The 27,335-nt window shown below is 39.0% G+C and overlaps 1 protein-coding gene across 3 annotated transcripts in view; it reads right to left on the minus strand.

The window, feature by feature from the left end:
- Nucleotides 1–133: 133 nt before the first annotated feature.
- Nucleotides 134–27,335, minus strand: part of SOCS6 (suppressor of cytokine signaling 6) — a 33,174-nt gene continuing 5,972 nt past the window's right edge. For all 3 annotated transcript variants that reach the window (XM_024754860.1, XM_024754862.1, XM_024754861.1), the window contains one exon: nucleotides 134–5,795. In XM_024754860.1, the coding sequence (XP_024610628.1) occupies nucleotides 4,059–5,666 (1,608 nt within the window). In that variant the 5' untranslated portion in view covers nucleotides 5,667–5,795 and the 3' untranslated portion in view covers nucleotides 134–4,058. The remainder of the gene's footprint in view (nucleotides 5,796–27,335) is intronic.

Consider the following 27,335-nt stretch of genomic DNA (forward strand, 5'->3'; position numbering starts at 1 on the left):
TTTTACTAAAATTTGTTGGTACCTACCCTCCAGTAACTGCCCAGTTTATGGGACATCCAGAAATTATCTGGTTAACACTATACTAATTAAAATCCAACTCTGCATCTGGTTATTAAATAGACTGCAAGGCAGACCTTGTGAACGAAATTTTTATTTACACACTGTATCTAGAAGCAGATACATAAATTCTTTATACGATTAATTTCCAAAAATGTGCAAGAAATTACTCTAATTTGTTTACAAACCAAAACACGTATTAAAATCAATGGACTTTGGATAATTCATTCTGTGGTGTTCTCAGTACAAATGGTACACACCTGATTCGAAACATACAGAAAAGTGTAAACTACAGCAATCTGGATTGCAAGTATTAATTCCATGGCACTCCAACGACTATAAAATTTCTTTAATCCAACATGTATACTTATTACAAAATTCTATAAGAATTTTTCATCATCTCTGGATGTAGAGTTTGGATCACTTTTCAGAAACGGCAGCTACACATTCGCCATGTTTTAACTGATTAATAAAAAAGGATGTTTATAAAAAATCTTTACAGGATTAAAAAAGTATTAAAAGAAACCGAATTTGTGACTACTAGCGTACCAGTACTTTATTCTAGAATTTTAAAGTTATTTATTTACGGAACTGGCGACTGTTCCTTATTAGAGTTTTCAACCAAACTGTCTGTTGCTGATAGCATGATTTCATTTTCAAATTACGACTTCGCATTCGATGAAAAGCCATGAACATTTAAAATGCGTTACTTTGAATCATTCATAAAGCAAGTATCTCTCATATACAATGTGAAATGTACGATGATCAAAATTGGCATTTCTGAAAGCATTGTTAAGAAAGATATTCAGACTGGTAGCACGAGTAGAGACACTGCATATAACCTACCTAGGATCTCAGTAACGTTTATCCCGTTTCAGTAATACTGGCTCAGAAGTCACCATGTGTATATACTTGGGTTTTATTTCCTATATGCCAGTGACACAGCCTTTTGGCACATGATTTTCTTTAACAGCAAGATGGTTGCCCTGTGTAGCTGGTTTCCTTAAAAACTACTTTTAGTTCTATGATCGTTTCCTGTGATATTTTTTGACCTTCCAAAATTTTCACATTATTGCACCAAACAGAGAACAGGTTTCCTTAGAAAGAGAAAGAGACTTTTTCAAGTACTTTCTATGCTTTCTTATTATTTGTAAAATTGCATAATAGTGTGCTCCTAACACTGGAAATAGCTTCTGGCCTCCATCATGTTTCTGTGACGAGATATTTGATAAAAAGCAACTCTGATTCATTTATTATGGCAGAAAGATACAGCTTTCTTGTTTTCTTTTTCTTGCCTTGAGCTCAGATTTTCAGAAACACATATTTAAGAAATCACTTACAGGTAGTGCCCATGTCATCTACGCTACCATTCAACAGAATCCAGAAATTCACCCAAATGCTACCTAGACAAAACTACAGGATGATTTCTCTTTTTCCCCTTTCCAATTTTAACCAGACTGTTTTACTACCCTACAAAGCCAGTCTTTCACATTATGTTGTACTGCCTATACGCCAAATGGTTCTCTTTAAACAAAAGCAGAAAATATTGCAACGCTCCTTTCTCTGTTTGTAAATAACTTCTTGGCAAATATTTTTATTTTTACTGATACACTATCAGACCCTAGCAATTTGAAATTGGATTAGAATAGGGCATTTTACTTAAAAGTATTTTATATTATGAACATAAAAAAGCACATTAAAGATTGGCTTTCTGAATTAGAACAGTATCAAGACTTGCCCTCCATAAAAACACAAAATACGATTTTAAAACCATTTATATGGAAATCAGAATGATCTTAACTTGAAACCAAATGGCTAGATCTTAAACACATGGTATCATGAGGAAGGCGTGGGGAACAGGCTACGCCCACATTAAGATGGGGTTCAGGGCAGTCCAAAGACCTCTGTGCACCATGATCTCACAAAGAGTACATGTAAATGCTTCTAGAAACATGGAGAAGCCATCTCAACATTTATTATTAACACACAGTGACTCTGTGACAATACCTGCCATCTAATATAGATGCACAGGGACTTTTAACTCACCCTAGATATATTTTAAATTGTTTAAAAATAAATAGTTTTGCAAAAAAATAGTTTAAATGTCTTGCATTAATTTGATAAGTTTACAACTCTGTAATAGTTCTTAATCCAAATAGCTTACAATGAACACTTAAATTATATTATTACAGTATACTCCATATTCCATCTTATTAGGTGAAAACATACCAGAAAATGAAAGAGGAGTCTTTGTAACAAGGTACAATCAAACATTCCACCAAAATTAAGTACCTTTTCCCCTTTAAGTCAAAATATCATAACAGATATTATGGCATTGTGCCTTTTCTTGGTAATTCTCAGTTGACTCTAAAAAACAAAGAGAGAAAAAAATGGGGATACTGCTTATGTCTGAATGTCAACGCTATTAAATTTGATCTGAGACCTTTACTCTTGTTTTTAAATGGGGGTAAGAGATAGGAAAACCGAGGGACAAAGGAAGAAATGTCTTAAATTACATGCTTCGTCTGAGAGGGAAACATTTCCTTTAAAGTTATGTAGCTAGAAAACATCTTCTGGATGGAGCAATTCCGAAACACTAAAGAATCATGCAGTAAATAAACACTGCATTTCAAAATAAAAAGTATTGGAGGTAACATACTCCACCCCCGCCCAAAGGACTGACTCAGAAGAGATGAAAAAACTAATGATGTCAATTTACTAAGGACTTAAAAAGAAACAAATAGAAAACCTATTTTTAAAGGTCAGTATATACGGTAGGCAAACACTTCCATACACCTGATTGAGTTTTAATATTTTTCTTACATGGTGCTCCACAATCTCCACAGTTTTTCAACTAAAGTCACTGGGTCTTTTGGGTTTTTTGTTTTTTTGGTGGGGGGAAGGAAGGGTCAAATCTAGCACATCTTAATAGTGACTGCATAAACGAAAAATATAAACCTAACTTTAAAACAATGTTTTCTTTCTATTCAAATCAATTTAAAACTTTATATAAACTTTGTGTTGCAAGAGGATCTAGTCCATTTATGAAAATCATTTCTACATCAAGTTCACCCAAGAAAATGTTGACTAAGCTAAAGAAATCACAGATAAAACATTTTACCAAAGGAAAGTATAGATAACAATAAAACTGCTTAACACCGGAAACTATGATCATCTAGTATTTCTTTAATAGTTCTAGTTCCATTAGGTCTTTATATGTTACGCCAATTTGTACCAGAGTTTAATGACAGAAAAGGCAACAATTTCTAAATTGGTGGTATACATTTCTTTACAATTCTGTAAGGCCATTTATTAAAACAGACAAACCACAAGATGAAAATGAAGGCAACAGAAAAGTCCAACTTCTCACAACCAAAATAACAGCACAACCTTGAAAATAATTTAGAACTCAATGTTGTAAAAGATATGTAGCAGATTCTCTGTTCCATTACCCAAGATTATGTCAGTTCATAATTCTAAATAAATCCTTCTGAAGTATGAAATTAAAAATCATTTTCAGTGTAGGTGTGACTTCTGTGATTTATCACACGGCTATGTTTACTCAACACTATCTTTGAAAACGGGCCATTGAAAGAGACATAACAATGTTCATTCTCTAAGTTTCATTTAACTTTACTTAGGATTGAATACACGTGAAATGTGCTTTTAATGCATAAAAATCACAGTGGATAGCAGCAAAGGACTGGGGGCGGGGTGGGTAAGGGGCGTCTGATAATTCACATTGTGATTTTTCTGCACACTGATGGAAGACAGTTCACTCTTCTAAAGCCTCAAGACTTCCCTTTTCAAAGAACCAAAGTAAACCCAAGACACCTTGCCGACACTTCCCCACCCCTAAACGAACTGGGTACTCTTTTACACATAAAACTGAAACAGTATGGCAGCAAAAGATTTTGATAGCAATGGAAAGTCTGTAAACTGTATTTCGATCTCTTTTCCTTCCTCCCCAAGTGCAAGACGCAGGGTTCTCACAGCCTCTCTCAGTAGTGCTTCTCCTGTAAATAATCCTTCATTTTGTTTGGCAGAGGCAGCTTCTGAATCAGGTCTATTCTGGTGTACTGACGGATGACGAACCGGCACAGGTACTGCAGGGAGCGCACCTGCATGAAGCGCGACACGGGGTTGGTCAGCCTGACGGGGTAGGTGGCCGAGCCCGGCAGGCGAGACCTGGAGTAACAGAAGGCCCCGTTCTCGGAGTCCCTGACTGAGTGCTCGATCAGGTCCACGATAGACGTGTGTCCTTCCACGTCCGGCTGTTCATAAAAGCTAAACCTACCATTTGAATGTTCGATTCTAGTGTGAAGGGTCTTGCCATGCGAGCGGAAGCTCAAGCTTAAAAGGTAGCGGTCGTCAGAACTGTCCCGAACAAGGAAAGAGCCATCCGGCACGTTGGCCAGCTTCCCTTCTGCCTCCCAGCGAGTGATGGGGCCCCAGTACCATCCCTGTTTCGCAAGTTTCTTCAGCTCCTCCGTAAGGCTTGTCACGACCATGGGACCACTACTCTGCACCGAGTCATAAACTCTGGCAACCCCGGGGGCAGAGTTAGGATCGAAATTCAAGTGACAGCGCATACTTTCGGCCACGTGGGCGTCGGAGCCGGCGAGCCCGCCGAAGTTCCTTTGGATCTGATTCGTCTGCAGGGGAGGTAGCAACGGTGAGAGTGGCGGGGCGTCGTCGGGACTCGCCCTCGGGCTCTGCAGCACGACTCCCGTGGTGCCGATCAGCAAGCCATTCACCGACTGGTCCACGAAGATCTCTGGGGCCACCACGAGGTCCGGGTCTACCTGATTCTCGTCTTCGGGGAAGGAGCCCCCTCCCACTGGAGGAGGGACCGCGGAGACTTCCATGGGGGAGGAGCCGTCCAGACAATAGCCGCGCGGTCCTTCCAGAGGGTACATCCCCTCCTCCAAAGGCACAGTGTACTGAATGTAGTCCTGAGGCACGAGTCCGATAACGACAGGCACATGTTCTTCCAGGTGGAGATGCAGGTCCCCATCCTGAGACTCAGAACTCTTGAGTGAGTTCGTCTGTTCTTGGCACGCGGTGTCGGCCTGGAGGTCGTGGAAGTCCTTGCGCACGCCGTTCAGGGCCGGGCCCGGGCCGGGCGAGTGGACCAGGGCCTTGACCCTCACCTCCATCTTGATGCACGTCTCCTCCGACGCGGTGGGGCGCAGGGGCCACGGCGTGGGGCTGTAGTGGTGGCTGCGCAGCGAGGTGGACCTCATGGGCCTCTGCGCCCTCACGTCCTTGAAGACGATGGGGGCCGAGGAGGAGGAGAAGGTGTCCTCGTCCGCGGAGCCCCCTGAGGGCGCGCCGCCCTTGCCCTTCGGCTTCTGTTTCGCAGACAGCCGTCTTTTTAACGTACCCATTAGGCTTTCACTTTTTGATCTACTCTTTCCGCCTTTTTCATCTTCACTGTTGAGATCACAGCTGGCTATATCTTTCCCATAGCAGCTACCAAATAAGGAATCCTCTTTTCCAAAGTCACTGGCTAGTGATGGTTGTTGTACAACCATAAAATCCGCTTCTTCTTTACTTTTATTCAAGTTGAAAGATTTCCGGAAGGTTTTAAGACTAATCTTCTTCATTCTGACTAGTTACCTAATCCAAGGGAATCAATTTCTCTCTGGAATATTATCCTCGAACATCTGGAGAGGCTGCACGCAATGCTGCATCTATGTATTTTTCCCGCTTCATTTACCCTTTGGAGCCATTTTCTAAAAAAATGCAAAAAATAAAAACTGTTAGAAGGTCTCATTAAAAAATATCTCCACAAAAAGTTTTATTTTAGTCACTTTCAATCCTTTAGCTTCTGAACAAGGATGCCCGAGTATGTTTATAAGAAGGTAAGCTCCGTTAAGACATATTTTTTCCATTTCACAGAGCACAATGCATCACTGCCTACATGATCAGCACTGGACAAATACCTGATAATGCTTAGAGAGCAACCCCGACTCTACCTCTTTCCCTTCTGCACCTTACTTTGATTTTACCCTAATTACGGTTGGTGTTCCTTACTTCCTAACACAGCTCTAACAGAGCCACTCATCCTCTTCACACTGATCCACACCGGCCCCGGCCTCTCCAGCTACCAAGCTACCAGCCTGTGTCCTGCAAACGGCCAGCACTCAACAGAGAAGGCCCCACATCCGTAATAAGCCTCATCGATTCTACAACAAGCTATACGTATTTTTAAATATTCAAACATCTGTAAAAATGAATTAAAGCAGTCCCATCATCTGTGATGAGTTATCTAGGAAAAGCCTAGAAATGTCCTTCTATAGCCATGAGTTAGTTCAGCAAGAACAGGGCCCATCCACCTTCGCGTTGCCAGTACCCTGCACAGCCAAGAGCGCCCCGAGAGGGGTACTTGCAGCTTCAACACTTTCACCTGCAGGGAACACTCCTAACAACTAGCTAAGTACAATTCATCGTAGTAATAGAAACTGCATTTATTTGTCTTAACAGGTAGAAATTGGTGACCTGAAGACTAATAAAAGCCTCCCTGTGTTAAGTGATAATTTTCTGGCTCACTAGCAATGAACCCAATTTTGTCCACCAAAAAACTGGGCATTGGTTCACACAGATATTAAGAGAACGTAACTACCAATATCCATAAAACCAAAGGCTGTGAAAACCAGACAAAACAAACATGTTTTGCTGCAACAACAGGGACGTTGCAAAGGAAGTAACGTTTACAATAATAACCGAACATCAGCAAATTCTCGATAAACGAGATCAATGGATCGGTATCCAAAATGGCTTGTATCTGGTCTGTCAGGAGCGTCACCCCCACCACCTCCCAAACCCAAGCATGTAAATCTATTTAAAGCTCGACGTAGACGGTCAGGCCCAGCTGACTTTCTAGGAATGGTATAAAATGTTAATTCAGATTTCTAATTATTAGAGAAGTGCAAATCAAAACTACATTGAGGTACCACCTCACATCTGTCACAACGGCCAACACTAAAAAGTCTACAAATAAAAAATGCTGGAGAGGGTGTGGAGAAAAGGGAAACCCTCCTGCACTGTTGGTGGGAATGTAAGTTGGTGCAGCCACTGTGGAGAACAGTATGGAGGGTCCTCAAGAAACTAAAAATAGAATGACCATATGGCCCAGCAATCCCACTCCTGGGCACATATCCTGACAAAACTCTAATTCAAAAAGACACGTGCACCCCTATGTTCATAGCAGCACTATTCACAATAGCCAAGACATGGAAGCAACCTAAGTGTCCATCAACAGATGAATGGATAAAGAAGATGTGGTACACAGATATGATGGAATAGTACTCAGTCATAAAAAAGCACAAAATAATGTCATTTACAGCAACATGGATGCAACTTGAGATTATCATACTAAGTCAGTCATAAAGAGAAAGACAAATACCATATGATATCACTTATATGTGGAATATAAAATATGACACAAATGAACCTATCTAAGAAACAGAAACAGACTCATGAACACAGAGAACAGACTTGTGGTTGCCAAGGAGGAGAGAGTTGCGGGAGGGATGGAGTGGAAGGCTGGGATTAGCAGATGCAAACCATTATATATAGAATGGATAAACAACAAGATCCTGCTATATAGCATAGGGAACGATATTTAATATCCTATGGTAAACCATAATGGAAAAAAAATATTAAAGAATGTATATATGTATAACTGCATCACTTTGCTGTGCCGCAGAAATGAAAGCATTGTAAATCAGCTGTACTTCACTAAAAAGAGAAGGAAAAAAAGTTCACTTCCAATCTTAATTATGAAGTCTTTTGTTTTTCTACTGCTGTGCCTCGTTTATGCTATTTTCCTCCTCCTGATAAATGTTCTCTTCTTCTTTCCTAATCCACCTTTCAGGGAATTCCTGAAAAAATATACTTCCTCCTTAAATATTCTCTGATCACCCAGCCAGAAAGGAGTTCCCTCCCTTTTCTGGACTCCAAATACTCAACCTGTACCTCTTTTTTTTTTTTTTTCTGTACCTCTTTAATAGTATATCACACAGTGACTTAGAACTGCTTGTATTCTATTCATGTCTTATCTCTCCAACCAGACCGTAGTACTAAAAAATAGAGACCATGTCTTATTCGTTTTTTATATTCCTAACCAGGAACTATCATTAGATACTTAATATACACTGCTTAAACTCTTTGATACCAAATAAATATTCCTTAGCTGTCAAGTAAATGGATAGAAAAATCCACACTGTGCAAAACTGGCTAAATCTCCTCTTATCAAAATAAAGCACTCCATATGGCTGATCCATATGACACAGTATTGTGAAGCAATTATACTCCAATAAAGGTCTAATAAAAAATAAAAAATAAAAAAATAAAGCACCCTATCTCCTATAAGAATCAAAAGTCATTATTACAAATGATCAAGGATTGGCAATTCCACGTAAAAAATAGACACACAGAAAAACACGTGTCTATCTGTAGCAAGCTCTACCATCCGGGTAATGGGTGCCTACTCCCATACTTCACATGGTATGTGTTCAGACATGTGAAAACTACTGAAGAAATTCCACCAAATAAATACTAGTAAAGAGAAGGAAGTAAATATACTAAATTACATCCCACCCCCCAATACTTAGTACCATGTAGTTGTATAAGTACATCTAAAAATAAAAAGTATCTTTGATCTCACAAGTTGAAGCTGGGTGAAAAGTAGCACAACAATGACATTACCTATATAAGTACTATGCTGTCATCAGGTCCAAAAGAAACATAAGGTTGTCCTCAGTCTCAGAATATTACAGTAGGTGCTCCAGACTGTCCTTTCTGCTTGTAAGCTGCTTTTCATAAAGTCCTCTACTGCCCTTTCCCCCTCCCATTTGTAAGATACTCTACTGGATCCAAGAGGAGTTAAGATGTGTGATTCAAAACTAAGAGATGAAAACTGTGAGCTCCAAGATGGGTGAAAGAAAATGACAGGTACACCAATATGTATAAAATAGATAACTAATAAGAACCTGCTGTATAAAAAATAAAATTCAAAAAAAGAAAAAAAAACAATAGGAAGAGACTGGACAGACACAATCTGATAGAGTATCTTTAAGCAGTCAACCACGAACATGACCAACGATTAAAAGCCTAAGTCAGACCAGACTGTAAATAAAGACAAGGGGAGGGCATAGTGATTCCTGATTCTGCTTCCTAGCTGCACCCTGACCTGCTGCATGCTAGCGTGTGGGTAAAATTCACGAGTGGGTCTCAGTGGTTCTGCCAATCTGCTGAACTCACAGACCAAATACTCTATGTTCCTTTCCCTACCTGTCACTTTCCTCACACCCTCAAAGGAGTCCTGACCTACAAAAAGGTCTTCTGTCTTCAGAGAAAACTCTGTACATGGGAAGAATGCACCTCAGTGGTAACAGAGCCAGTGGCCCTAAGGTCCCGGTACTCACCATTTCCTGGGAGAGGCTGCCTGGGCCGTGCAGACACAGACCAAGTAAAGCGAAGAGGACGATCGTTGGTAAGTGTGACAGATACCATAAAGGAAAGGGAGGCTATCAGAGAACACCAGGGTTCCTACTTTAGGCTCCATAAACACGTAAGACACGTATCCAAGGCCTCTCTGACAGCCAAATATTTAGGCTAAGGCTGGAATGATGAGAAGGAGCCAGTCGTGCAAAGGAAGGCTGAGTGAACAACTTTCTAGATTGAGGGAAGAGCATGTGCAAAGGCCCTGAGGTGGGAAACTGCAGATGCAAAACTGAGAAGCCCAGTGTGCCCGAAGTCCAAGGCGTGAAGGATGAGTGGGCACAAGACAGGCACGGCAAGGTACCTGGGTCTGGTTCGAAGTGCAATGAGAAGAACTAAAAGGTTTCAAATATGAACATGGTCTAGTTTATATATGCACTTCCCAGTTTTGAGACCACACATCATCCTCTCCAACACAGACACAAACCCATCAGGAGTGTAACTTTGTTGAGAAAACAAACCAAAAAAGCCCACAAAGAACCCAGGGGTCTCAAACTGCCTCATCTGAAAAACAGATGAACAGTTTCTGAATAAAAGTAAGATGCTAATCACGCAGAGCCATTTGGAGATCTCGGGGAGGCTATCCAAGTTCTCCTAACAGGCCACATGCCTCTTAAATTCTTCTAACAATGGATGGGTGGGGAGAGTTCAAGTTCAACATAAAGCACTGGAGAGACTCAAACATGAGTCAACTGCATATAAAGGTTTTATTCATAGCTAGTTTCCATTTGCAAGCAATTCTTCATAATGCCCCAATTTTGTGATATAATTTTAGTGAATTACATTCAATTTCAATTCTGGTAGGAAATAGTTGTAGTTTCAAACCCTTCAGGGTCCACCATTTATGGATAGGCCAGTCATTAGAAACGTGTGTGTGTGTGTGTGTGTGTGTGTGTGTGTGTAGGTGTGTAGACACAGTTAATGCAGCTAGGAACACATACAGACTCATCCCGAGGTTGCACGGAAAACATCTGCAGCACGTGCCCAAGCTTTAGGGATTCACAACTAGGTAAGTTCTGAAAAGTAGGTTCAGAGGACGAAGAAAGGTTCAGAAAGTGAAGTGGAAAGGAGGCCTGAATAAGAACACACTGCAGGATCCAGGCAGCCTATAAGAAGGCAACAGCCTCATCTCCTGCCCACATACACTCTGGTCTTCCTCGAATCCAACCGCCAAACTGCAGGAAGAGTAAAACCCGAAAGAGCTTTCCATCTCACCCAGTGAAAAACAGGTCTTTACAGCGGACTGCAAGGCCGCACATGATGTCACGCCCCCATTCCTATACCACTCTTCCCTTGCCCTCTCCACTCGCGTCCTGGTGCTCTGAGAATACTAGACACGTGCTGCCATTTAGGGCCTGGGCGCTGGCTGCAAACATTACACAACCAACTCCTCCCCCGCCACTTCTTTCAAGTCTTCACGACTGTCACTTTCTCAGTGAGACCTGCCCTGATCATGCCATTTAGGCTGCAACACAAACCCGCTTACCATGCTCACTCATTTTCCCTGGCAGACAAGAGAACTGTCTTAGTAGGTTCTCCGTCACTCTCCTCCCTCTTTAAAGAACATACGCTTTACAAAAGCAGGGATATTAACTCTGCCTTACTCACTGATGTGTCCCAAGCATCCAGGAACACAGCACGGGCACAGGAGGTGCTCAGTAACTAGGAGTCAATAAATGTTAGACATGCAAACCTAATCAGGTATGGTGAACGGATCCCCTGCCCATCTTCACCTTCCTCACTCCCCACCTCAAGCAGTAATTCACCGTCATTTAGGAAAATGTTACAACACTCCTCAACATGGTCAATAAGGTTCTACAGAGTCTGGCTATTTTTGATGATTTCTGCTCCATTCACATTCACCATATTTTCACTCAACACACAACTTCTTAACATACTGCTCCTTTGATTTGAACTGTGGTTTGTTTTTTTTTTTCCATTCTCCTCCTTGACTAATTCCTTCACACATCAGCTCATCTGTCAGTTCCTCAGGGAACATACCTTGCTCTTCCTGATTAGGTGAAATCCCCCAATTACATGATCTCAGAATACTGCCTACCTCTCTGGCCTTTGATTTTTATCTGGGATGTATGCTTACATCTGTTTGTATGATTATTCGATTAATACCTATCACCCCATCAGACTATGATTGAGACTATGTCCATTTTTTTCCCAGCATGTTATCGCAGCACCTAGCTTATATCTGGTCCAAAGAAGGCACTCAATAAATATCTGCTGAATAAACAACAAAGTAAAATGAATGAGAACACTGGTCCACAATGACAGGCGACTTGATGCTGATGTATTTAATTGCCTCAAGAGCAGAACCGGTAACTGCCTGTGACGTGGTAAGTATTACTTTAAATTACCCTTAGTAGATCTGGGGTTCAAATGGTTCTGCTTCCCACTATCACATCCATTTCATAGAAAACAAGACCGATAACCACAGTAAAAGTACTTGGTAATTATCTACTTGATAATTATTCCTTTTTCAACTACCAACCCATATGCAACTTAATATAACATTCAATAAACAAAATTCAATCCTAAACATTAGAAACTACAAAAAGTTCTAGTAGGCCATATGGTCTTTTATCTCTTCCCTTCATTTTCTAGGCAAAGATTACTCTGGAATTTTTAAGAGTATCTGTTTTTCTGTTTGCACTTCTAAAAATACATGCCATCTTTTTATAGGATTACCATCTGTCTCATCATGCCGAAGTAAATGTTCTGAATTAGTTTCACTGCTTTTCTAATTGTAAAATTTTAAGTTTACACATATACTTGAAAATGTGTATAAAGGTTCAAGGGGAAGTTTTAGACATGAATACTTTATCCATACAGGCAGAAGATAATATCTTCAAATAATTTCACAATCTCTTTTTTAAGGAATGATTGGAGGTAGTCATGCTTGCCATTGTAAAATGAAAAAACTTAAAGGACAACATCAAAACAACTACCTAACCTTCATCAAACAAAATAGCGTTATTATTGCCATTTTAAAAGTGAGGAAACTGAGTCTCAGAGAGATTAGAACTTGCCCAGATAAGTTAAATAATTTGCCACGAGGAAAACTAGCAGATCCAGCATTTGAACCTGGATGCTGACGCCAAAGCTCACGTTTCCCCTGTAACAAGCTGCCCTGTTGGTCGTGCTCGTGCTTAAGTCAGTGGTTCCCAAACTTTCCTGTCTTGGGACCTTTTTGTCCTTTTAGAAACTACTGAAGGCCACAAAAAGCTCTGTCTCTGTGGGTTATATCTACTGAAATCGTTTCTTAAAAGTTAGTTACCCTGGGCTTCCGTGGTAGCGCAGTGGTTAAGAATCCGCCTGCCAATGCAGAGGACACGGGTTTGAGCCCTGGTCCGGGAAGACCCTACATGTCACGGAGCAACTAAGCCCGTGCGCCACAACTACTGAGCCTGCGAGCCACAACCACTGAAGCCCGTGCACCTAGAGCCTGTGCTCCGCAAGATAAGCCACCTCAATGAGAAGCCCGCGCGCCACAACGAAGAGTAGCCGCCACTGGCAGCAACTAGAGAAAGCCCATGCGCAGCAACAAAGACCCAACACAGCAAAAAAAACCCCAAAAAGGGTTAGTTGCCCTGGGAAACATGAAACCATATCAAGAATTTTTTTACTCTATTACATTTAATCCCTATTAGAAATGAGAGATTTAATAAAAATATTTATTAATTCATTTTTAAATGACAATTTACTCATTACATGTTAACATAAATAATTTTTCAAGAAAAATAAATACATTTTCCCAAACAAAAATTCAGTGAGAGAAGTAGTACTGTTTTACGTTATTGTAAATCTTTTCTCTGTCTGACAAGACAACTGCACTCGTCTGTGTTTGCATTCAATCTGTTACAATATGTTGTTTCAGTTAAAGTGTAAGAAGAAAATCCAACCTCCTACATAGATATAGAACTGGAAAGGGGAGGATATTTTATTTAATAACCTTTTCCTATAACTGTGGATAGTCTTCTTGTGATACTAGAACAAAATCAAGTGCTAGTTTCCTAAAAGTTAGTAGTGCTAAGAAATCTACAGCCATATCAAGAATTTTTTTACTCTACTACATTTAAATCCATTGGTCTCGGTGACATTTTGAATGAATCCTTTATGCAGGCATGATTTTTTAACATCATGTATTAGTTATTTCATTATACAGTATCAAAAAATTACATTTAATATCACCACTGATCTCATCAGAAAAGTTTGTAAGTACTGGGAAGCAGTTAAGCAAACAGTGGTAGATAGAAGTTTTCCTCAATTCTAATTTTTGCTTGAATCTAACGTGGGCAACGATAGTCAGTGAAGAGAAAGGCTTTACTTTGACCATTTATAAGAAAATATCGACTGAACACTCAAGTTGATTAACCATAGTTTGTCTGTCAATTGTTCTTTTAGGTAAAAGTGGCATGTCATGAAAGAGCAGCTAGTTCAGTAAGTAACTCAATGGCACAAGGCTTCGCTCAAGACACCTTCATTAGCATGTGGTACAAGTGCTTCCTACGCACTTCCATTTTATCATAAGGATTTTGAAAAGGTGTGTACTCAAGGTTAAAATGTAATAAAATTAATAATTTTTATAGCTTCATCAATGACATTCTTAAATGTAACTGGAATTTTCTTCTTACTACAAGTGCTTGGAGGTGAAGAACATATGACTACTATGAAAGTTTAATACTATTACACAGTTAGTGCCATTGCTTTGTTCGTGGTAAGGCACCATCAATTTTATTCACATTGCTTTTGCACCCTCGGTAAAAATGGCGATACAGTGAAAAGGCAAATGTTTTAGCATTATTATGAAAGGGGATCCACAAACCATACTTTGAGAACTGATAGCTTAAACTACCTGTGAAGACAGTTTAAAAGAACAAAGAGAAAGACTTTTAATGTAAGCAAAGCATCTACATTAAAAATCAGCAAGATAGGAGGTTCACTGTTGTAACCATCTCTCTGCATTTCAATTTCCAGCCAGTTTCTGAATGTGACATGGCTCATGCCCTTCCAGGTCAGCTCCTTGAATTCTACTCCACTGCTCCTGAATCTGTCAGGTCACTACCTGCCACTACCTTTATAAAAAAGGAAAAATATAAAAGAGATACTAAAGCCTTTCCATAAAGGGAGAAGTAGAAATGAGGGAAAGAAACAGACCATATAAAAAAAGAAAATAAGGTCAATGGCCAATATAACAGGAGATGGAATTTAGGTCCCAATGTTTGTTATGCCAGTAAATATGAATGGGATACACCCATCTATAAAAAGAAAAAGACTTTCAGATCTGGTTTTTAAAATCCAATCATATGTTACATAAAAACAACACACTAAAACCAACTGCCTCATAAAGTTTCAAAACATCATAAAATTTCTATTAGCCACCTCTTTCCAATTCTCCTCTTCTTCAGCATTCCTGTGATTGTTTTATTCTATCAGCTGAATTACATCTACTTGTACTCTATTTGAGATCAGGAACACTATCACTTGGTCACTTGTTAGACCCCAGTAACTGAAACAGTTCTGGGCGCTGCTGATGCTCATCCAGATTTTTCTGAACTTAGAGTCTTTTTATTTTTTTTTTAGTTCTTTCTACAAAAAAAAGTTAATCGATTTGTAAACACTAAATAAATGCAGATGGCTAAAAAAATTTTCTGTGGAATTAGGTGTAAGCAAAACCACTCTAAAGGACTATGAAAACGTTATTTCAAAAAATATCTCGGCCTTTGTACGAAGGCTGCTTTGCAAGTGTGATTATAATTCTACTTAAAAGAAGTGCCAAACTGGAAATCAAAGATGATGCATTATGGAAGGCTGGAGATGACATAATTCAAACAGAGTTTTTAGTCACTGATTATTTAAAGAAAAGACATTGGTCCTACACTTGGAAATGAATGACAGTGCATATTTACTTCTTTTAATTTAAAATAAAATGTTTAAAAATACATGAGTGTATGTTTCAGTGCAGTTTTTTTTGTTTTGTTTTGGTTTTTTTTGCAGTACACAGGCCTCTCACTGTTGTGGCCTCTCCCGTTGCGGTGCACAGGCTCCGGACGCGCAGGCTCAGCGGCCATGGCTCACGGGCCCAGCCGCTCCGCGGCACGTGGGATCTTCCCAGACCAGGGCACGAACCCGTGTCCCCTGCATCGGCAGAAGGACTCTCAACCACTGAGCCACCAGGGAAGCCCTTCAGTGCAGTTTTTCCATTAACTGATAAATACCAATCCTAATTATTTTGGGAAAAAAATCCTCTAATAGAAAAGAATGAAAAAAGGCATAAGCTAACAACAACTGGCTGTCATAATCAAGAAAAAAGGGAAAATGTGTTACACAAAATTAGAAATGGAAAGAGCAATAACTATGGATCTATGAGAAATCAAAATATGTTAAGAGTACTTTGAAATGCTATGAAAATTAACCTGAAACTCAGATGAAATGGATAATTTTATGGCAAATATATATTACCAAAATTTATATCAGAAGAGGGAGGAATCCAAAAGAGGCTGACAGTTGTCAAAGAACCTGAGACAGTTATCCAAGAACTACTATGGCCCTCTCTTCCCTTGGGGAGAAAAAGTGACAAGTCACTATAGATATATGTCCAATACTCACTAAACTACTTCAGGGCATAGCGAGGAAAAAAAAAAAAGGCTCCCAAATTTATTTTTGAAGTCAAAAGAACATTGATACCGAAACTGGACAGAGACAACAAATTCTAAAAAACCAAAACACCAAAATCTCACTTACGAACACCGAAACTGAGATCTTAAACAGCAGCAAACATTCAGAGTAGTGGGGGGAAACAATTCAACTAGATAAGGTACATCCCAGGATGGATGGCATGGCTGTATATTTGTAAATTTATTAGTATAATTTATCATAGATCAAAGAAGCAAAATCATATGAGCATAGCTATAAAGAACAAAAAAGATCTGAAAAAATAACATCAATTTCTGACTTCCCCCAAAAATAGTCTTTGTAAAATTGAAATAGATGGGACATTTAACACGATACATATAACAAAATTATGAGCCATAATGAATAATGAAGAAACGCTGAAAGCCGGCAACAAGGATGCCAATTATCAATACTTTATTTAGCATTATTTTTAACATATTAGCCAATTAATTAGACAAGAGTAAGAAATAAGTATAAATATTGGAAAGGAGGAGACAAATTGTCATTATTTACAAGTGACATGATTGAATGAATATCTGGAAATACAACAGATGCAGCTGAGGAACTATTGGGGGGAAAGAAGAAAACTCAGTTAAGTAACTACTTACAAAATGTATATGTAAAAATCACTAGTAATTCTATATTTTTTAAAAGCTGGTAAGAAAATACAATAAAAGACTAGATTCTACTTTTAACAGTTTTTAAAAAGATGAAATTCATTTTTTAAATGTCCAGAACTTCATGAAAAACTCTAAAACTCCTCAGAGGATCATAAGAGATCTAAATATATAGAAAGACTTATCTTGTTCTTCAATAAAACAATTCAATTCTGTCAAAATATTAATTCAAGATCCCATAAAAACATCACTGATGTCTTTGCCAGAAACCTGACAAAATGATATTGAAGTTAACTATGACATATAAACAATGAAAAGAGTAAGGAAAATCCTAAAGGACAAATGAAGGAGGATGAGCTGCACTGGATGTCAGAACACACTGTGAGCGCCTAAACCTGGAGGGACAAGGACTAGGAAGTCAAGAAACAGACCAGACACATAGGAAAGGCTCTGTAACTACAACAGGTGGAACTACCGGAGGAAAGGTGGGTTATTAAAGAGACGGTGAGAGTAGGTTGGAAAACCATTCGGGAGTGGTGGGGAAAGCAAGATTCTGACTTTATTTCTTACATAAAAATAAATTCCAGAAGGATCAAATATGTAAACAAAATAAATAAATAAATAAAAGTTGAAGGAAACTCTTAAAAAACTTGCACTGCAAGAAAGACTTTCTATGCACAACATAAAATCTTGACTCCATAAAGAAAAAGATCGACAGATGTAACAATGCAAAATGTATAAATCTCTGGATAGCCAAAAAAATGGCATAAAGCCAAAAAGCAAACTGGCCAACACATATGACCAAGGATTAATTTCTGTCACATAGACCATGCTCTTAGCAATCAGTAAGAGAAAGGCACACAATCCTATAAGCAAACGGGCAAAATATACAAAGGAACAGTTCACACAAAAAGAACGATGGAAGAAAAGAAGACAAGCAAACAAGTAAGAGAGAAATCAGGCAAGCAGGAGAGGGAGAAAATGAATTCAACTGGCCAGTCAACACCCTAGAAGATTCTCAACTCATTCACCACAAAGAAATTAAAGGAATTTGGGCGTGATGCGAACTGTTCTACAATGAGATTGTGATGGTGGTCACATGACAGAATGCATTTGTATAAACTCAACAGACTGTACACTATAAAGGGTGTTTCACTGTACATAAATGTATATCAACCTTAAAAATTCACTAAAAAGGAAATTCAAAGCAAAACAAGATAATATCTTTCACCAATGAGTTTGAAAAAACTAACAACGTTGGCAAAGGTATGGGAAACTAGCACTGATGACTAATCGTTGAAGTGCAAATGGGTACAACTTGTGGAGGACTATTTGAAAATATCAAAATCAAAATCTTAAAATTAAAATCTTAAAATTCACATGTGCTTTAACCAATAATTATGCTATTAGGAATTTGTCTTTTGGATCCCTATTCATGCCGAAAACAGGAACATATGGAAAACAATGTTCGCTACAGAATTTAAAAAATGAAAACTAATATTACTTGATCATTTACCTAGTAATGGCCTACTATTGGTAAATAGAGGCCGCATATCGGCCTAATATGTGCCAGGCCTTGGGTTAAGCCTTTGGAATACAGTGCGTCTCGTTTAATCCTGATAACCCAGCGAGTTCGGTATTAGGCACAAGAAGTATAACACAGTGGGCAGCACTCCTCTGAAACCAGAATGCACGAGTTCACGTACATCCCCAGGTCCACCTTTTATCGGTGTTATCTTAGAAATAACAGTATCAATCATGCAAGTTAGTTGTGAGATTTAAATGTGTTCGTAAATGTGATGTCCTTAAAAAATGCTGACCACACAGTAAGCTATACAGGTGCTTGCAGCTAAAGGCAGTCGTAACAATAGTAACATTCCCATTGCATAAATGGGGACGCTGAGGCAGAGATCACAGCACTTGCCTAAGATCACAGAACTGATTCTACAGAACGAGTCCGCTTAATCACTACACAAGACTTTTGCTGCATAATTCATTTTGGTAAAAATGTGGAATTAATCTAAATATCAGGGAGCAACAATAAAAATACACATCAAAAATCAGTGGACTAGTTTAATAAATTATAATCCATCAATACGACAGAATATTATATAAAGAAAGGGGTCTAAGATATATTGTTGGAAAAAGGCAAGTTACAAAATAAAATGCAAATATGATCCCATTAGTGTATTTATTTATATGCCTAAATATGTATAGTAAACGTCTCAAAGAATATCTGAGTATCAGTGATTACACTTCTAGTGAACAGGAAATGGGATCAGGAAGCCCTACATGCAAGACATACATTTTCTACAGTAGATCTTCCTGTGGCAATGGAGCACGTTTCACTTTACTACAGAACAATGACCACCCTCTCCCCTTACAAAAGAAAATCTGCAGCCTGTGTAAAGGAATGTGTCTGTGTGTTTCAGCCACCTGGTGTCATGAAAAGCAGGACTCTGATGCCCTCAGGGTCAAAGGTAAGGTCTCAACCGCTTTCCTTAATCATCCATCTCTCTAAACCTGCTTAAACTGTTCCCAGTTCTCCCCAGCTTCTTATCTCCTGATCCATCTTCCCCTTTGCACCTTGCCTTGTCTCATTCCATATACCGCACTCTCTTCTTTCAGTCTTTTGCTTCCTATTCACAACCCAGACTCTCCCAGCAGCTCTGATCCCTACGAAGACCAGGAATGAACACTTGATCCAGCCAAATCCCTGACATCAAACCACCTCGGTACCAGTGAGTTCACTCCATATAAGTGGTTCTCATCATTCACTACAATTTCTGTATGTTTCCTTAACTATGCCCACCTCTTTGCCTCCCTCTCCTACAGTATTTATCACTCCAGCTCACGTACTTGTCTTGACGCTGATAAAACACTGCACTTCCTGGAACAGTATAAGGAGATAGCTGCAAACCACAGTAAAAACACAGGGATGAAAGATAAACTCCTTACCCTCCAGGCCCTTAGATTCTAGTAGAGAATTTAAGTAAGCAAGCATTTGCAGAAGGGTTGTAAAAGGAACACATTAGGATGCGACCATCATTCGAAGAGACCTAACTCACACCAGGAGGAAGAGGGGAGGTGTCCTTCACTACGGCTACTAACACCACCACAAGCACCACCCACTAGGAGGTTACTATGCACTAGAACGCACACTAATCTCCTTGAATCCTCACAAGAACTCTGTTTGGAAGGTCCTATCTTTATCTCCATTTTATAGAAGAGTAAACGAAACCTTAGAATGTTTAACAATTGGCCCAAAGTCACAAAGGAAGTTGCCAAGCAATAGACACAAGAGCTGTCACGTGTCACTTTATCTGACTGTGTTAACACAATATGGAGCCTGGGAGGACAGAGCCTTGTGGTTCTGAGCAGAGACTCTGCAGCCATCCTGCCCGAGTTCAAATCACAGCCACCACCGCCCAATGATCTTGGGCATCCATGCCTCAGTTTTCTCATCTGAAAATAGGAATTAAAAAGTATATACCAAAGGGGATCCACTTCTGGCATGATGGAAAGGGAAGCTAATAAATCCTCTCCGTAAAAAGTAACTATAAAGCTGGGCCAAACTGTCAAAAGCAACCATTTCAGCATTTTGGAGATAAACTAACAGCATACAACTGAGAAGCTTATTCACAAAAACCAGTGAACACTGGGACTTCATTAAAATTATAGACTTTTGTGTTGCAAAATGCATCAGTAAGAGGAAAGAAAAGCCACAGACTGGGAGGAAATATTTGCATACCATATATCTGATAAAGGACTTGTACCCAGAACAAATATATGAACAACTGTTTAAGACTGAATGAAAGACAAATAACCTGTTTTAAAATGGGCAAAAGACTTAAGTAAGACCTTTACCAAAGACATACAAATGGCCAGTAAGCACATGAAAAGGTGCTTAACACTACTGGTCGTGAGGACAATGTAAATGAAAACCACGAGACACCACCACCCACCCACTAGAAGGACAAGACCCAGCCTTAGCAAGAATGTAGAGAAACTGGAACCCTCCTACATCACTGGTGGCAACGTAAAATGAGTTGGCTTTTAAACATTTTTCTTTTTTCCTTATTACAGGAAAGAATGATTAAAATGCTTGACTAGATATACAGAAAACAAAGATTTATGGAAAGGCAGGTAATTTCAGACCCCTAGGAATCACTCCGTATCAGTTTATACAGATCACCTACTTCCTTTTTTCTACAGCTGTATAGTACTTGTGTATTGACGTTTTATTCTTTTTGTGGTGTCTTGGAGAACTTAAGTTTCTCACTGTATTTTAGTCGAATTTGTAAGTCTTCCCTCATTGTAGGCCGATTCTACTGTCTTAAGAAATTCTTCCAACAATGAAAGCATGTATCTCCTGTTATTTCCTATAAAGAAGTATTAAAAGTTCTGCCTTTCACATGTAAGTCCTTGGTTAATACTTGGTTAGTACTGACTTATGTGTGAGGTAGGGATTAATTTGCATTTTTCCACAGGGATAACCAATTGGCTCAACACATTAACAGAAAAATACTGACCCTCATAAGCATCAAAGAAATGCAAATTAAAATAGTAGTGATTTTTCACAAGTCAAATCAGCAAAGATTTTTCTAAATGATGATGTTCCCTACTTAAAAATGTCTTAATATAGTTGTAAAAAATCACTTGGCTATATGCAACGCTTAAAAACATTCATACTTTGACCCGATAATGCTAGTTTTATAAATCTTGAATATGAAAACAAAACATAACAATGTCCCCTGCATTATTATGTGGTGAAAAATAAATTTAAATTTAAAAAACCAGAAACATTCTAATTTCCAACATATGAGAACCGTAAACAAAATTCTTACACATCTACACAATGGAACTTTAGGGAACCACTAAAATTGATATTTATACAGTTAAAAATAACAAGGGGGAAAAGTTCATATTGTTCATTTGTTAAGTGCAAAAACACAGGAAACAAAATCTTATGTAAAGTGTGGCCTCGATTATGTAGAAAGAATAGGGAGGAAAATCAGACCAGAAAGAAATACAGCATAACTGTCAACTGGATCATAGAAGACTTTGTAAATATTATTTTCAATACCTTATTTTCAAAATATTCTATAATAAACATGGAGTGTTTTTATAAGAATAAAGTCTGTAAATTTGTTTGTTCTTAAGGTACTTTTTAAAAGGGAATGGCTGAGTAGATCCATCAGGTCAGAGCAGAATGCAAGGTCTTTTCTTGGCTTTTGTACATGGCACGACTACCAAACAGAAAAGTAAATCAATAGTTAAGAATATTGCATTATTTTTGTTTTATTACAAACTAGAAAGCCCCCTCCTCCTCAGCCCACTTAAAATAACTTTTTGCAAATCTGACGTCACTTTTTATTTGGTGTATGAAATATTCAAAGTTTAAATGCTAAGAGTAATAACCCCACCAGCTCTTCAATGACCCTCTTCCCTGCCTACTTCAGCTTATATCCCATGATTAATCACCATCATTCCACAGCTCATACCTTCAATTCCCTTCCCCTATTCTCACTCTGAAAAACTCCCCTGGCAAAACCACAACACCCGTTAAATCTGACTCTCCCTGTGCCACTCCTGCACCCTTATAGGGAACATGGCTGGAGAAACACGTGACCACTCTGGCTGGTCTCACTTTGTAGTCATCACCATGAACCTCAGATGGAGCCTTAATGCCGCCTGGAAATCAAACCACATTCCCCTGGTCCATTCACCTCTCACTTTCCTTGCCGACCATGTCACATCTTTCCTCATACCTCCAACACCTACTCCCCCATCTTCAAGCTCAGCAGATGGCCCAGTGTCCTATTTCACAGAGAAAACTAAGAACTTCAGAAGAAAACTGCAGACTCCGACACCACATCAACCCATATCCATCCCTTTCTACAGGGCCCCCTCCACTGGTGTGCTTGGTCTCCTTCCCCTTCCAAAAATTTCCCTCTACTGGATCACTCCTAAAAATGTCACTTCTCATAGATACAAATAAACTTGCCCTGACCCCACTTTCCCCACAATCTATGGTTCTACCTCTTCAATCCCCCCTGCAGCAAAACGCCTTGGGAAAATCATGCATACTTGAGACCTGCAATTCCCTTTCTCCCATTTTCTCTTAAACCCAAGCCAGAGACCTATGACACCACCATTACACAGAAACTGCTTTTGCCAAGGTCACTCATAACGTCTCCATTGCAAATCCGGCACGGGCTCTCAGTCCTGACCTTACACACTCTACCAGCAGCATCTGATACAGCTGGTCACTCCTCAGATGCTCAGCCTCTAATCTCTTCATGTTGGGGCACCCTGCACTCAGACCCTGGTCTTTTCTTCTCTATCTACACTCACGTCCCTCAGCAATGTCATTCATTCTCATGCATGGAATAATGATGCGTCATCCACCCCCAAACTTTTATCTCTTTATTTAGCCCAGTTATAGTCAACTCCCCTCTTGACTTTGCTGCTGCGCTATCTTATAGATATCTGAGACTTAGCATGTTCAAAACTAAACTCTGGATTTTTCCCATCCCACCCCCAAACCTGCTCTACCTGCAGTTTTTCCCACTTTCATTTATGGTTACTCCATTCTTCCAACTGCTCAGATCAAAACCTTCAGAATCACCCATGGCTTTTCTTTCTCTCACTCCACATCCAATAGCTCAGGGGTTCCCAACCCCCGGGCCTCGGACTGACACTGGTCCTCAGCCTCTTAGGAACCGGGCCACACAGCAGGAGGTAAGCGGTGGGCGAGTGAGCGAAGCTTCATCTGCCACTGCCCATCATCATCGCCCGCGTCACCGCCTGAACCATAACACCTCCCACACCGCCAGCCTCAGCCCCGCATCCGCGGAAAAACTGCCTTCCATGAAGCCGGTCCCTGGTGCCAAAAAGGCTGGGGACCGCTGCAACAGGTCACAAAATCTCAATTCCTATCTTCAAAATATAGGCAAAATCCAATCACTTTGGGGTCCAGTCTCCACACTGGACCAAGCTGCTGTCCTACCTTGCCTGCATCACTGCAACGGCCTCCTAATTAGTTTCCTGCTTTCCCCTCTGTCCCCGCCCCCACCCCAGTCTTCTCTCAACACTGCACTGGTGCTCAGGGAACTGGCACCAGATGCCTGTCACTACCCTGAGTAACAAAGTCCTGTATCTCTGACCCAGGAGTCTCATGTCTTCTGGCAGCAACCATGAAACCGTTTCTGGCTAACTTGATAGCTTGCAAGGAGGGTAAGGGTAAAATCTCCAACTCCTCACTAAATAACTGAAATGTAGTAAATGTAATAGAATTGCTTTCACTTCTTTTAGATCCTCTGGATCTTCACACAATAAGCTTTATTTTAAAAAGCAATATGGGGACTTCCCTGGTGGCACAGTGGTTAAGCATCCGCCTGCCAATTCAGGGGACACGGGTTCGATCCCTGGTCCAGGAAGATCCCACATGCCATGGAGCAACTAAGCCCGTGCGCCACAACTACTGAGCCTGCGCTCTAGAGCCCATGAGCCACAACTACTGAGCCCACATGCCAAAACTACTGAAGTCTGCATGCCTAGAGCCCATGCTCCGCAACAAGAGAAGCCACCACAACTAGAGAAAGCCCACGTGCAGCAACAGACCCAACACAGCCAAAAATAAATTTAAAATAAATTTATTTTTAAAAAAAGCAATATGAATATTTGCATGGCTACAAAGGTAGACAGAGACATTTAAACATAATCAAATTAAGAAAAGTAGACTTAAAGTTGCCACATAATTTAAAATTAAGAATGAATTTATAATTATAGCAAAAGCTCTAATAAATGTTCTATTTTTAACATCTTTATTGGAGTATAATTGCTTTACAATGGTGTGTTAGTTTCTGCTTTATAACAAAGTGAATCAGCTATACATATACATACATCCCCATATCTCCTCCCTCTTGCGTCTCCCTCCCACCCTCCCTATCCCACCCCTCCAGGTGGTCACAAAGCACCGAGCTGATCTCCCTGTGCTATGCGGCTGCTTCCCACTAGCTGTCTATTTTACATTTGTAGTGTATATATGTCAGTACTACTCTCTCACTTCGTGTCAGCTTACCCTTCCCCCTCCCCGTGTCCTCAAGTCCACTTTCTACATCTGCGTCTTTATTCCTGTTCTGACCCTAGGGTCATCAAAACCACTTTTTTTTTTTTTTAGATTCCATATATATGTGTTAGCAATATGGTATCTGTTTTTCTCTTCCTGACTTACTTCACTCTGTATGACAGACTCTAGGCCTAATAAATTTTCAAGTGATTCAAATCCCACTTTGTGAGCTATATACAAAAATACAATGTAGCACTAAGTTTGCTATGTGACACTGAGTGAGTCTCAGATTCCCCACATAAAATAAAGAGGCTGATCTCTAAAACACATCAAGCTCTAAAATTATCTGATTCAATGAAAACAAAAATACGCAGAGACTTAGAAATTTAACCTGTAGAGAAGTTTTGTGAGCACTTCTAAGTATCTTTTCCTGTAACTGTGTTCAACACATTGCTATTAAATTGAATATAAAACAAATGTTGATAAATTCAATCATTTAAACTGTTAATGGAGCTGGCTTATAAGATTTGATTAATGAAATAAACACTCTCAATTTTTTGATTCAGATTTTAACATGTTGTATTTAAAAAGTAGCACACCTATTACCAATTCATTACTGTCTTTATGTATATACATGCTAATTTTTTAAATGTATACATTTTTACACCTTTCCAGGAACTTACCAATGTTTTAGCTAAAAACATAGTAAATCCCTAGTCTCACCACTTCCACTGCCTATAAGAAAGTATTAAACTATTGATTAAACTATGAAGTAGGTAAGTTCCTTTGAGAATTTTTTGACAAACTTTTGACAATTAAGTAGGGCCCAAATATCCGTTTGCTGTTTATTTTTATTCTGGGACAGGGGTGCTGTACCAAATAGTATAATGATGGAGTTCCTTCTCTACTTTTCTTTCTTCAAAATTTGTTCATACATAAAGTCTCTTAAATATAGTGAACTACTAAAGCAAAAATTTTTAACTCCTAATGGCAACATGCACATAAAAATAATTGAAAAGTAAAACGATTGCTTTGAGCGCTTTCAGCCTTTAGGTCTTAACACAAAGCTCCAATTTAAAATGAAATGTGTCAATTATGTGTTCAAGTGCTTTTGCATAGAATATGTAAGAGTTTTTCATTCAATCTGCGTTAGAGAATAAGAGATTTTAGTTATAACAATCTTTTCCTCATTTTATATAAGTATACCTAATAAAGAAGAGCAGATTTGGGGTACAAAAAGTAATCCACAAAAGATTTATTAAATGTATATTAAGAGTGAATGTAAACCACATTCACTGATCATTAGCGATAAAGGGCATCCTGCAGAGCAATAATTATTCAAACGAATGATACAGTCCTATTAAGCAAATATAAAAATCTTAAAAAATGGAAAAGGTTATACACACTGTAAAATGATAACTTAATTATCAAAAGTAATCACTTATTATAGGCTGCCTAACAGGGGATCTCTTGACACTTTTAAAATGATCCAACTTAAAAATAATTCATGTTACCCACCATAGATCAGCAGGCATTTCATAAATTAAGTTGCACAAAGTTCAGTAACATAGGTGTGGCTTCATGACAGCACTAACTGAAAACACACTGAAAACCTTTATTTAAAGAAAAATTAGATTTGGGTTTCCCCCAAAGTAAAAGACTTTAATATTCACTGATCCTAGCAAAACAAACAAAAACTATTAAAAAGAAAAAAACTTTGAATGAGCTTCTAATAAAACAGATACTTTTTTATCTCCACACACACGCACACAAAAACACAAGGACAATGAAAACTGGAAAACAGATGACAACAGAATTAACTGGCTTAAACAAATGAGCGAAAGCTGAAATCTAAGCCTATTGGAAGGGAAGGCAACAGAAACAAGCCTAAGAAAAACTATCACAAATCTGAAACAAGAGTCAGATGCTATTTATTAAAAAGTGGGGGTAGAACAATTAGAAAACAAAAACTCCTATAAACCAAAATAAAAATTCAACGTAAGTAAAATTGAAAAAATTCTCCCCCCAAAAAAGAACCAGAAAATTAACCGACTTAAATATTTGAGAAGAGGCTAAAAAAAATTAATATATCAATCCAGGAGGTCCAACATCCAACAAAAAAAGAGCTTTAGTCAGGAAAAGAAAGAAAATGAAGGGGAAAGCATTACAGAAGAAAATTTAAAATTTTCCCCTGAACTGAAGAACACAAGTATACACACTGAAGAATCCATGGAATGCTCAATCCACCCAAAGAAGAAAAACTAATAATCAGGCACATCGTGGTGAAATTTTAAAATTTAGACAATAGCAGAAAGATACTATAAGCTTCCAGAAAGAGAAAAAATTTACATACAAATGACTGGGAAAGAGATGGCAACTGACACAGTGAT

This window comes from Neophocaena asiaeorientalis, unplaced genomic scaffold, assembly GCF_003031525.2.
Source record: "Neophocaena asiaeorientalis asiaeorientalis breed wild unplaced genomic scaffold, Neophocaena_asiaeorientalis_V1.1 scaffold124, whole genome shotgun sequence".
Classification (NCBI taxonomy): domain Eukaryota; kingdom Metazoa; phylum Chordata; class Mammalia; order Artiodactyla; family Phocoenidae; genus Neophocaena; species Neophocaena asiaeorientalis.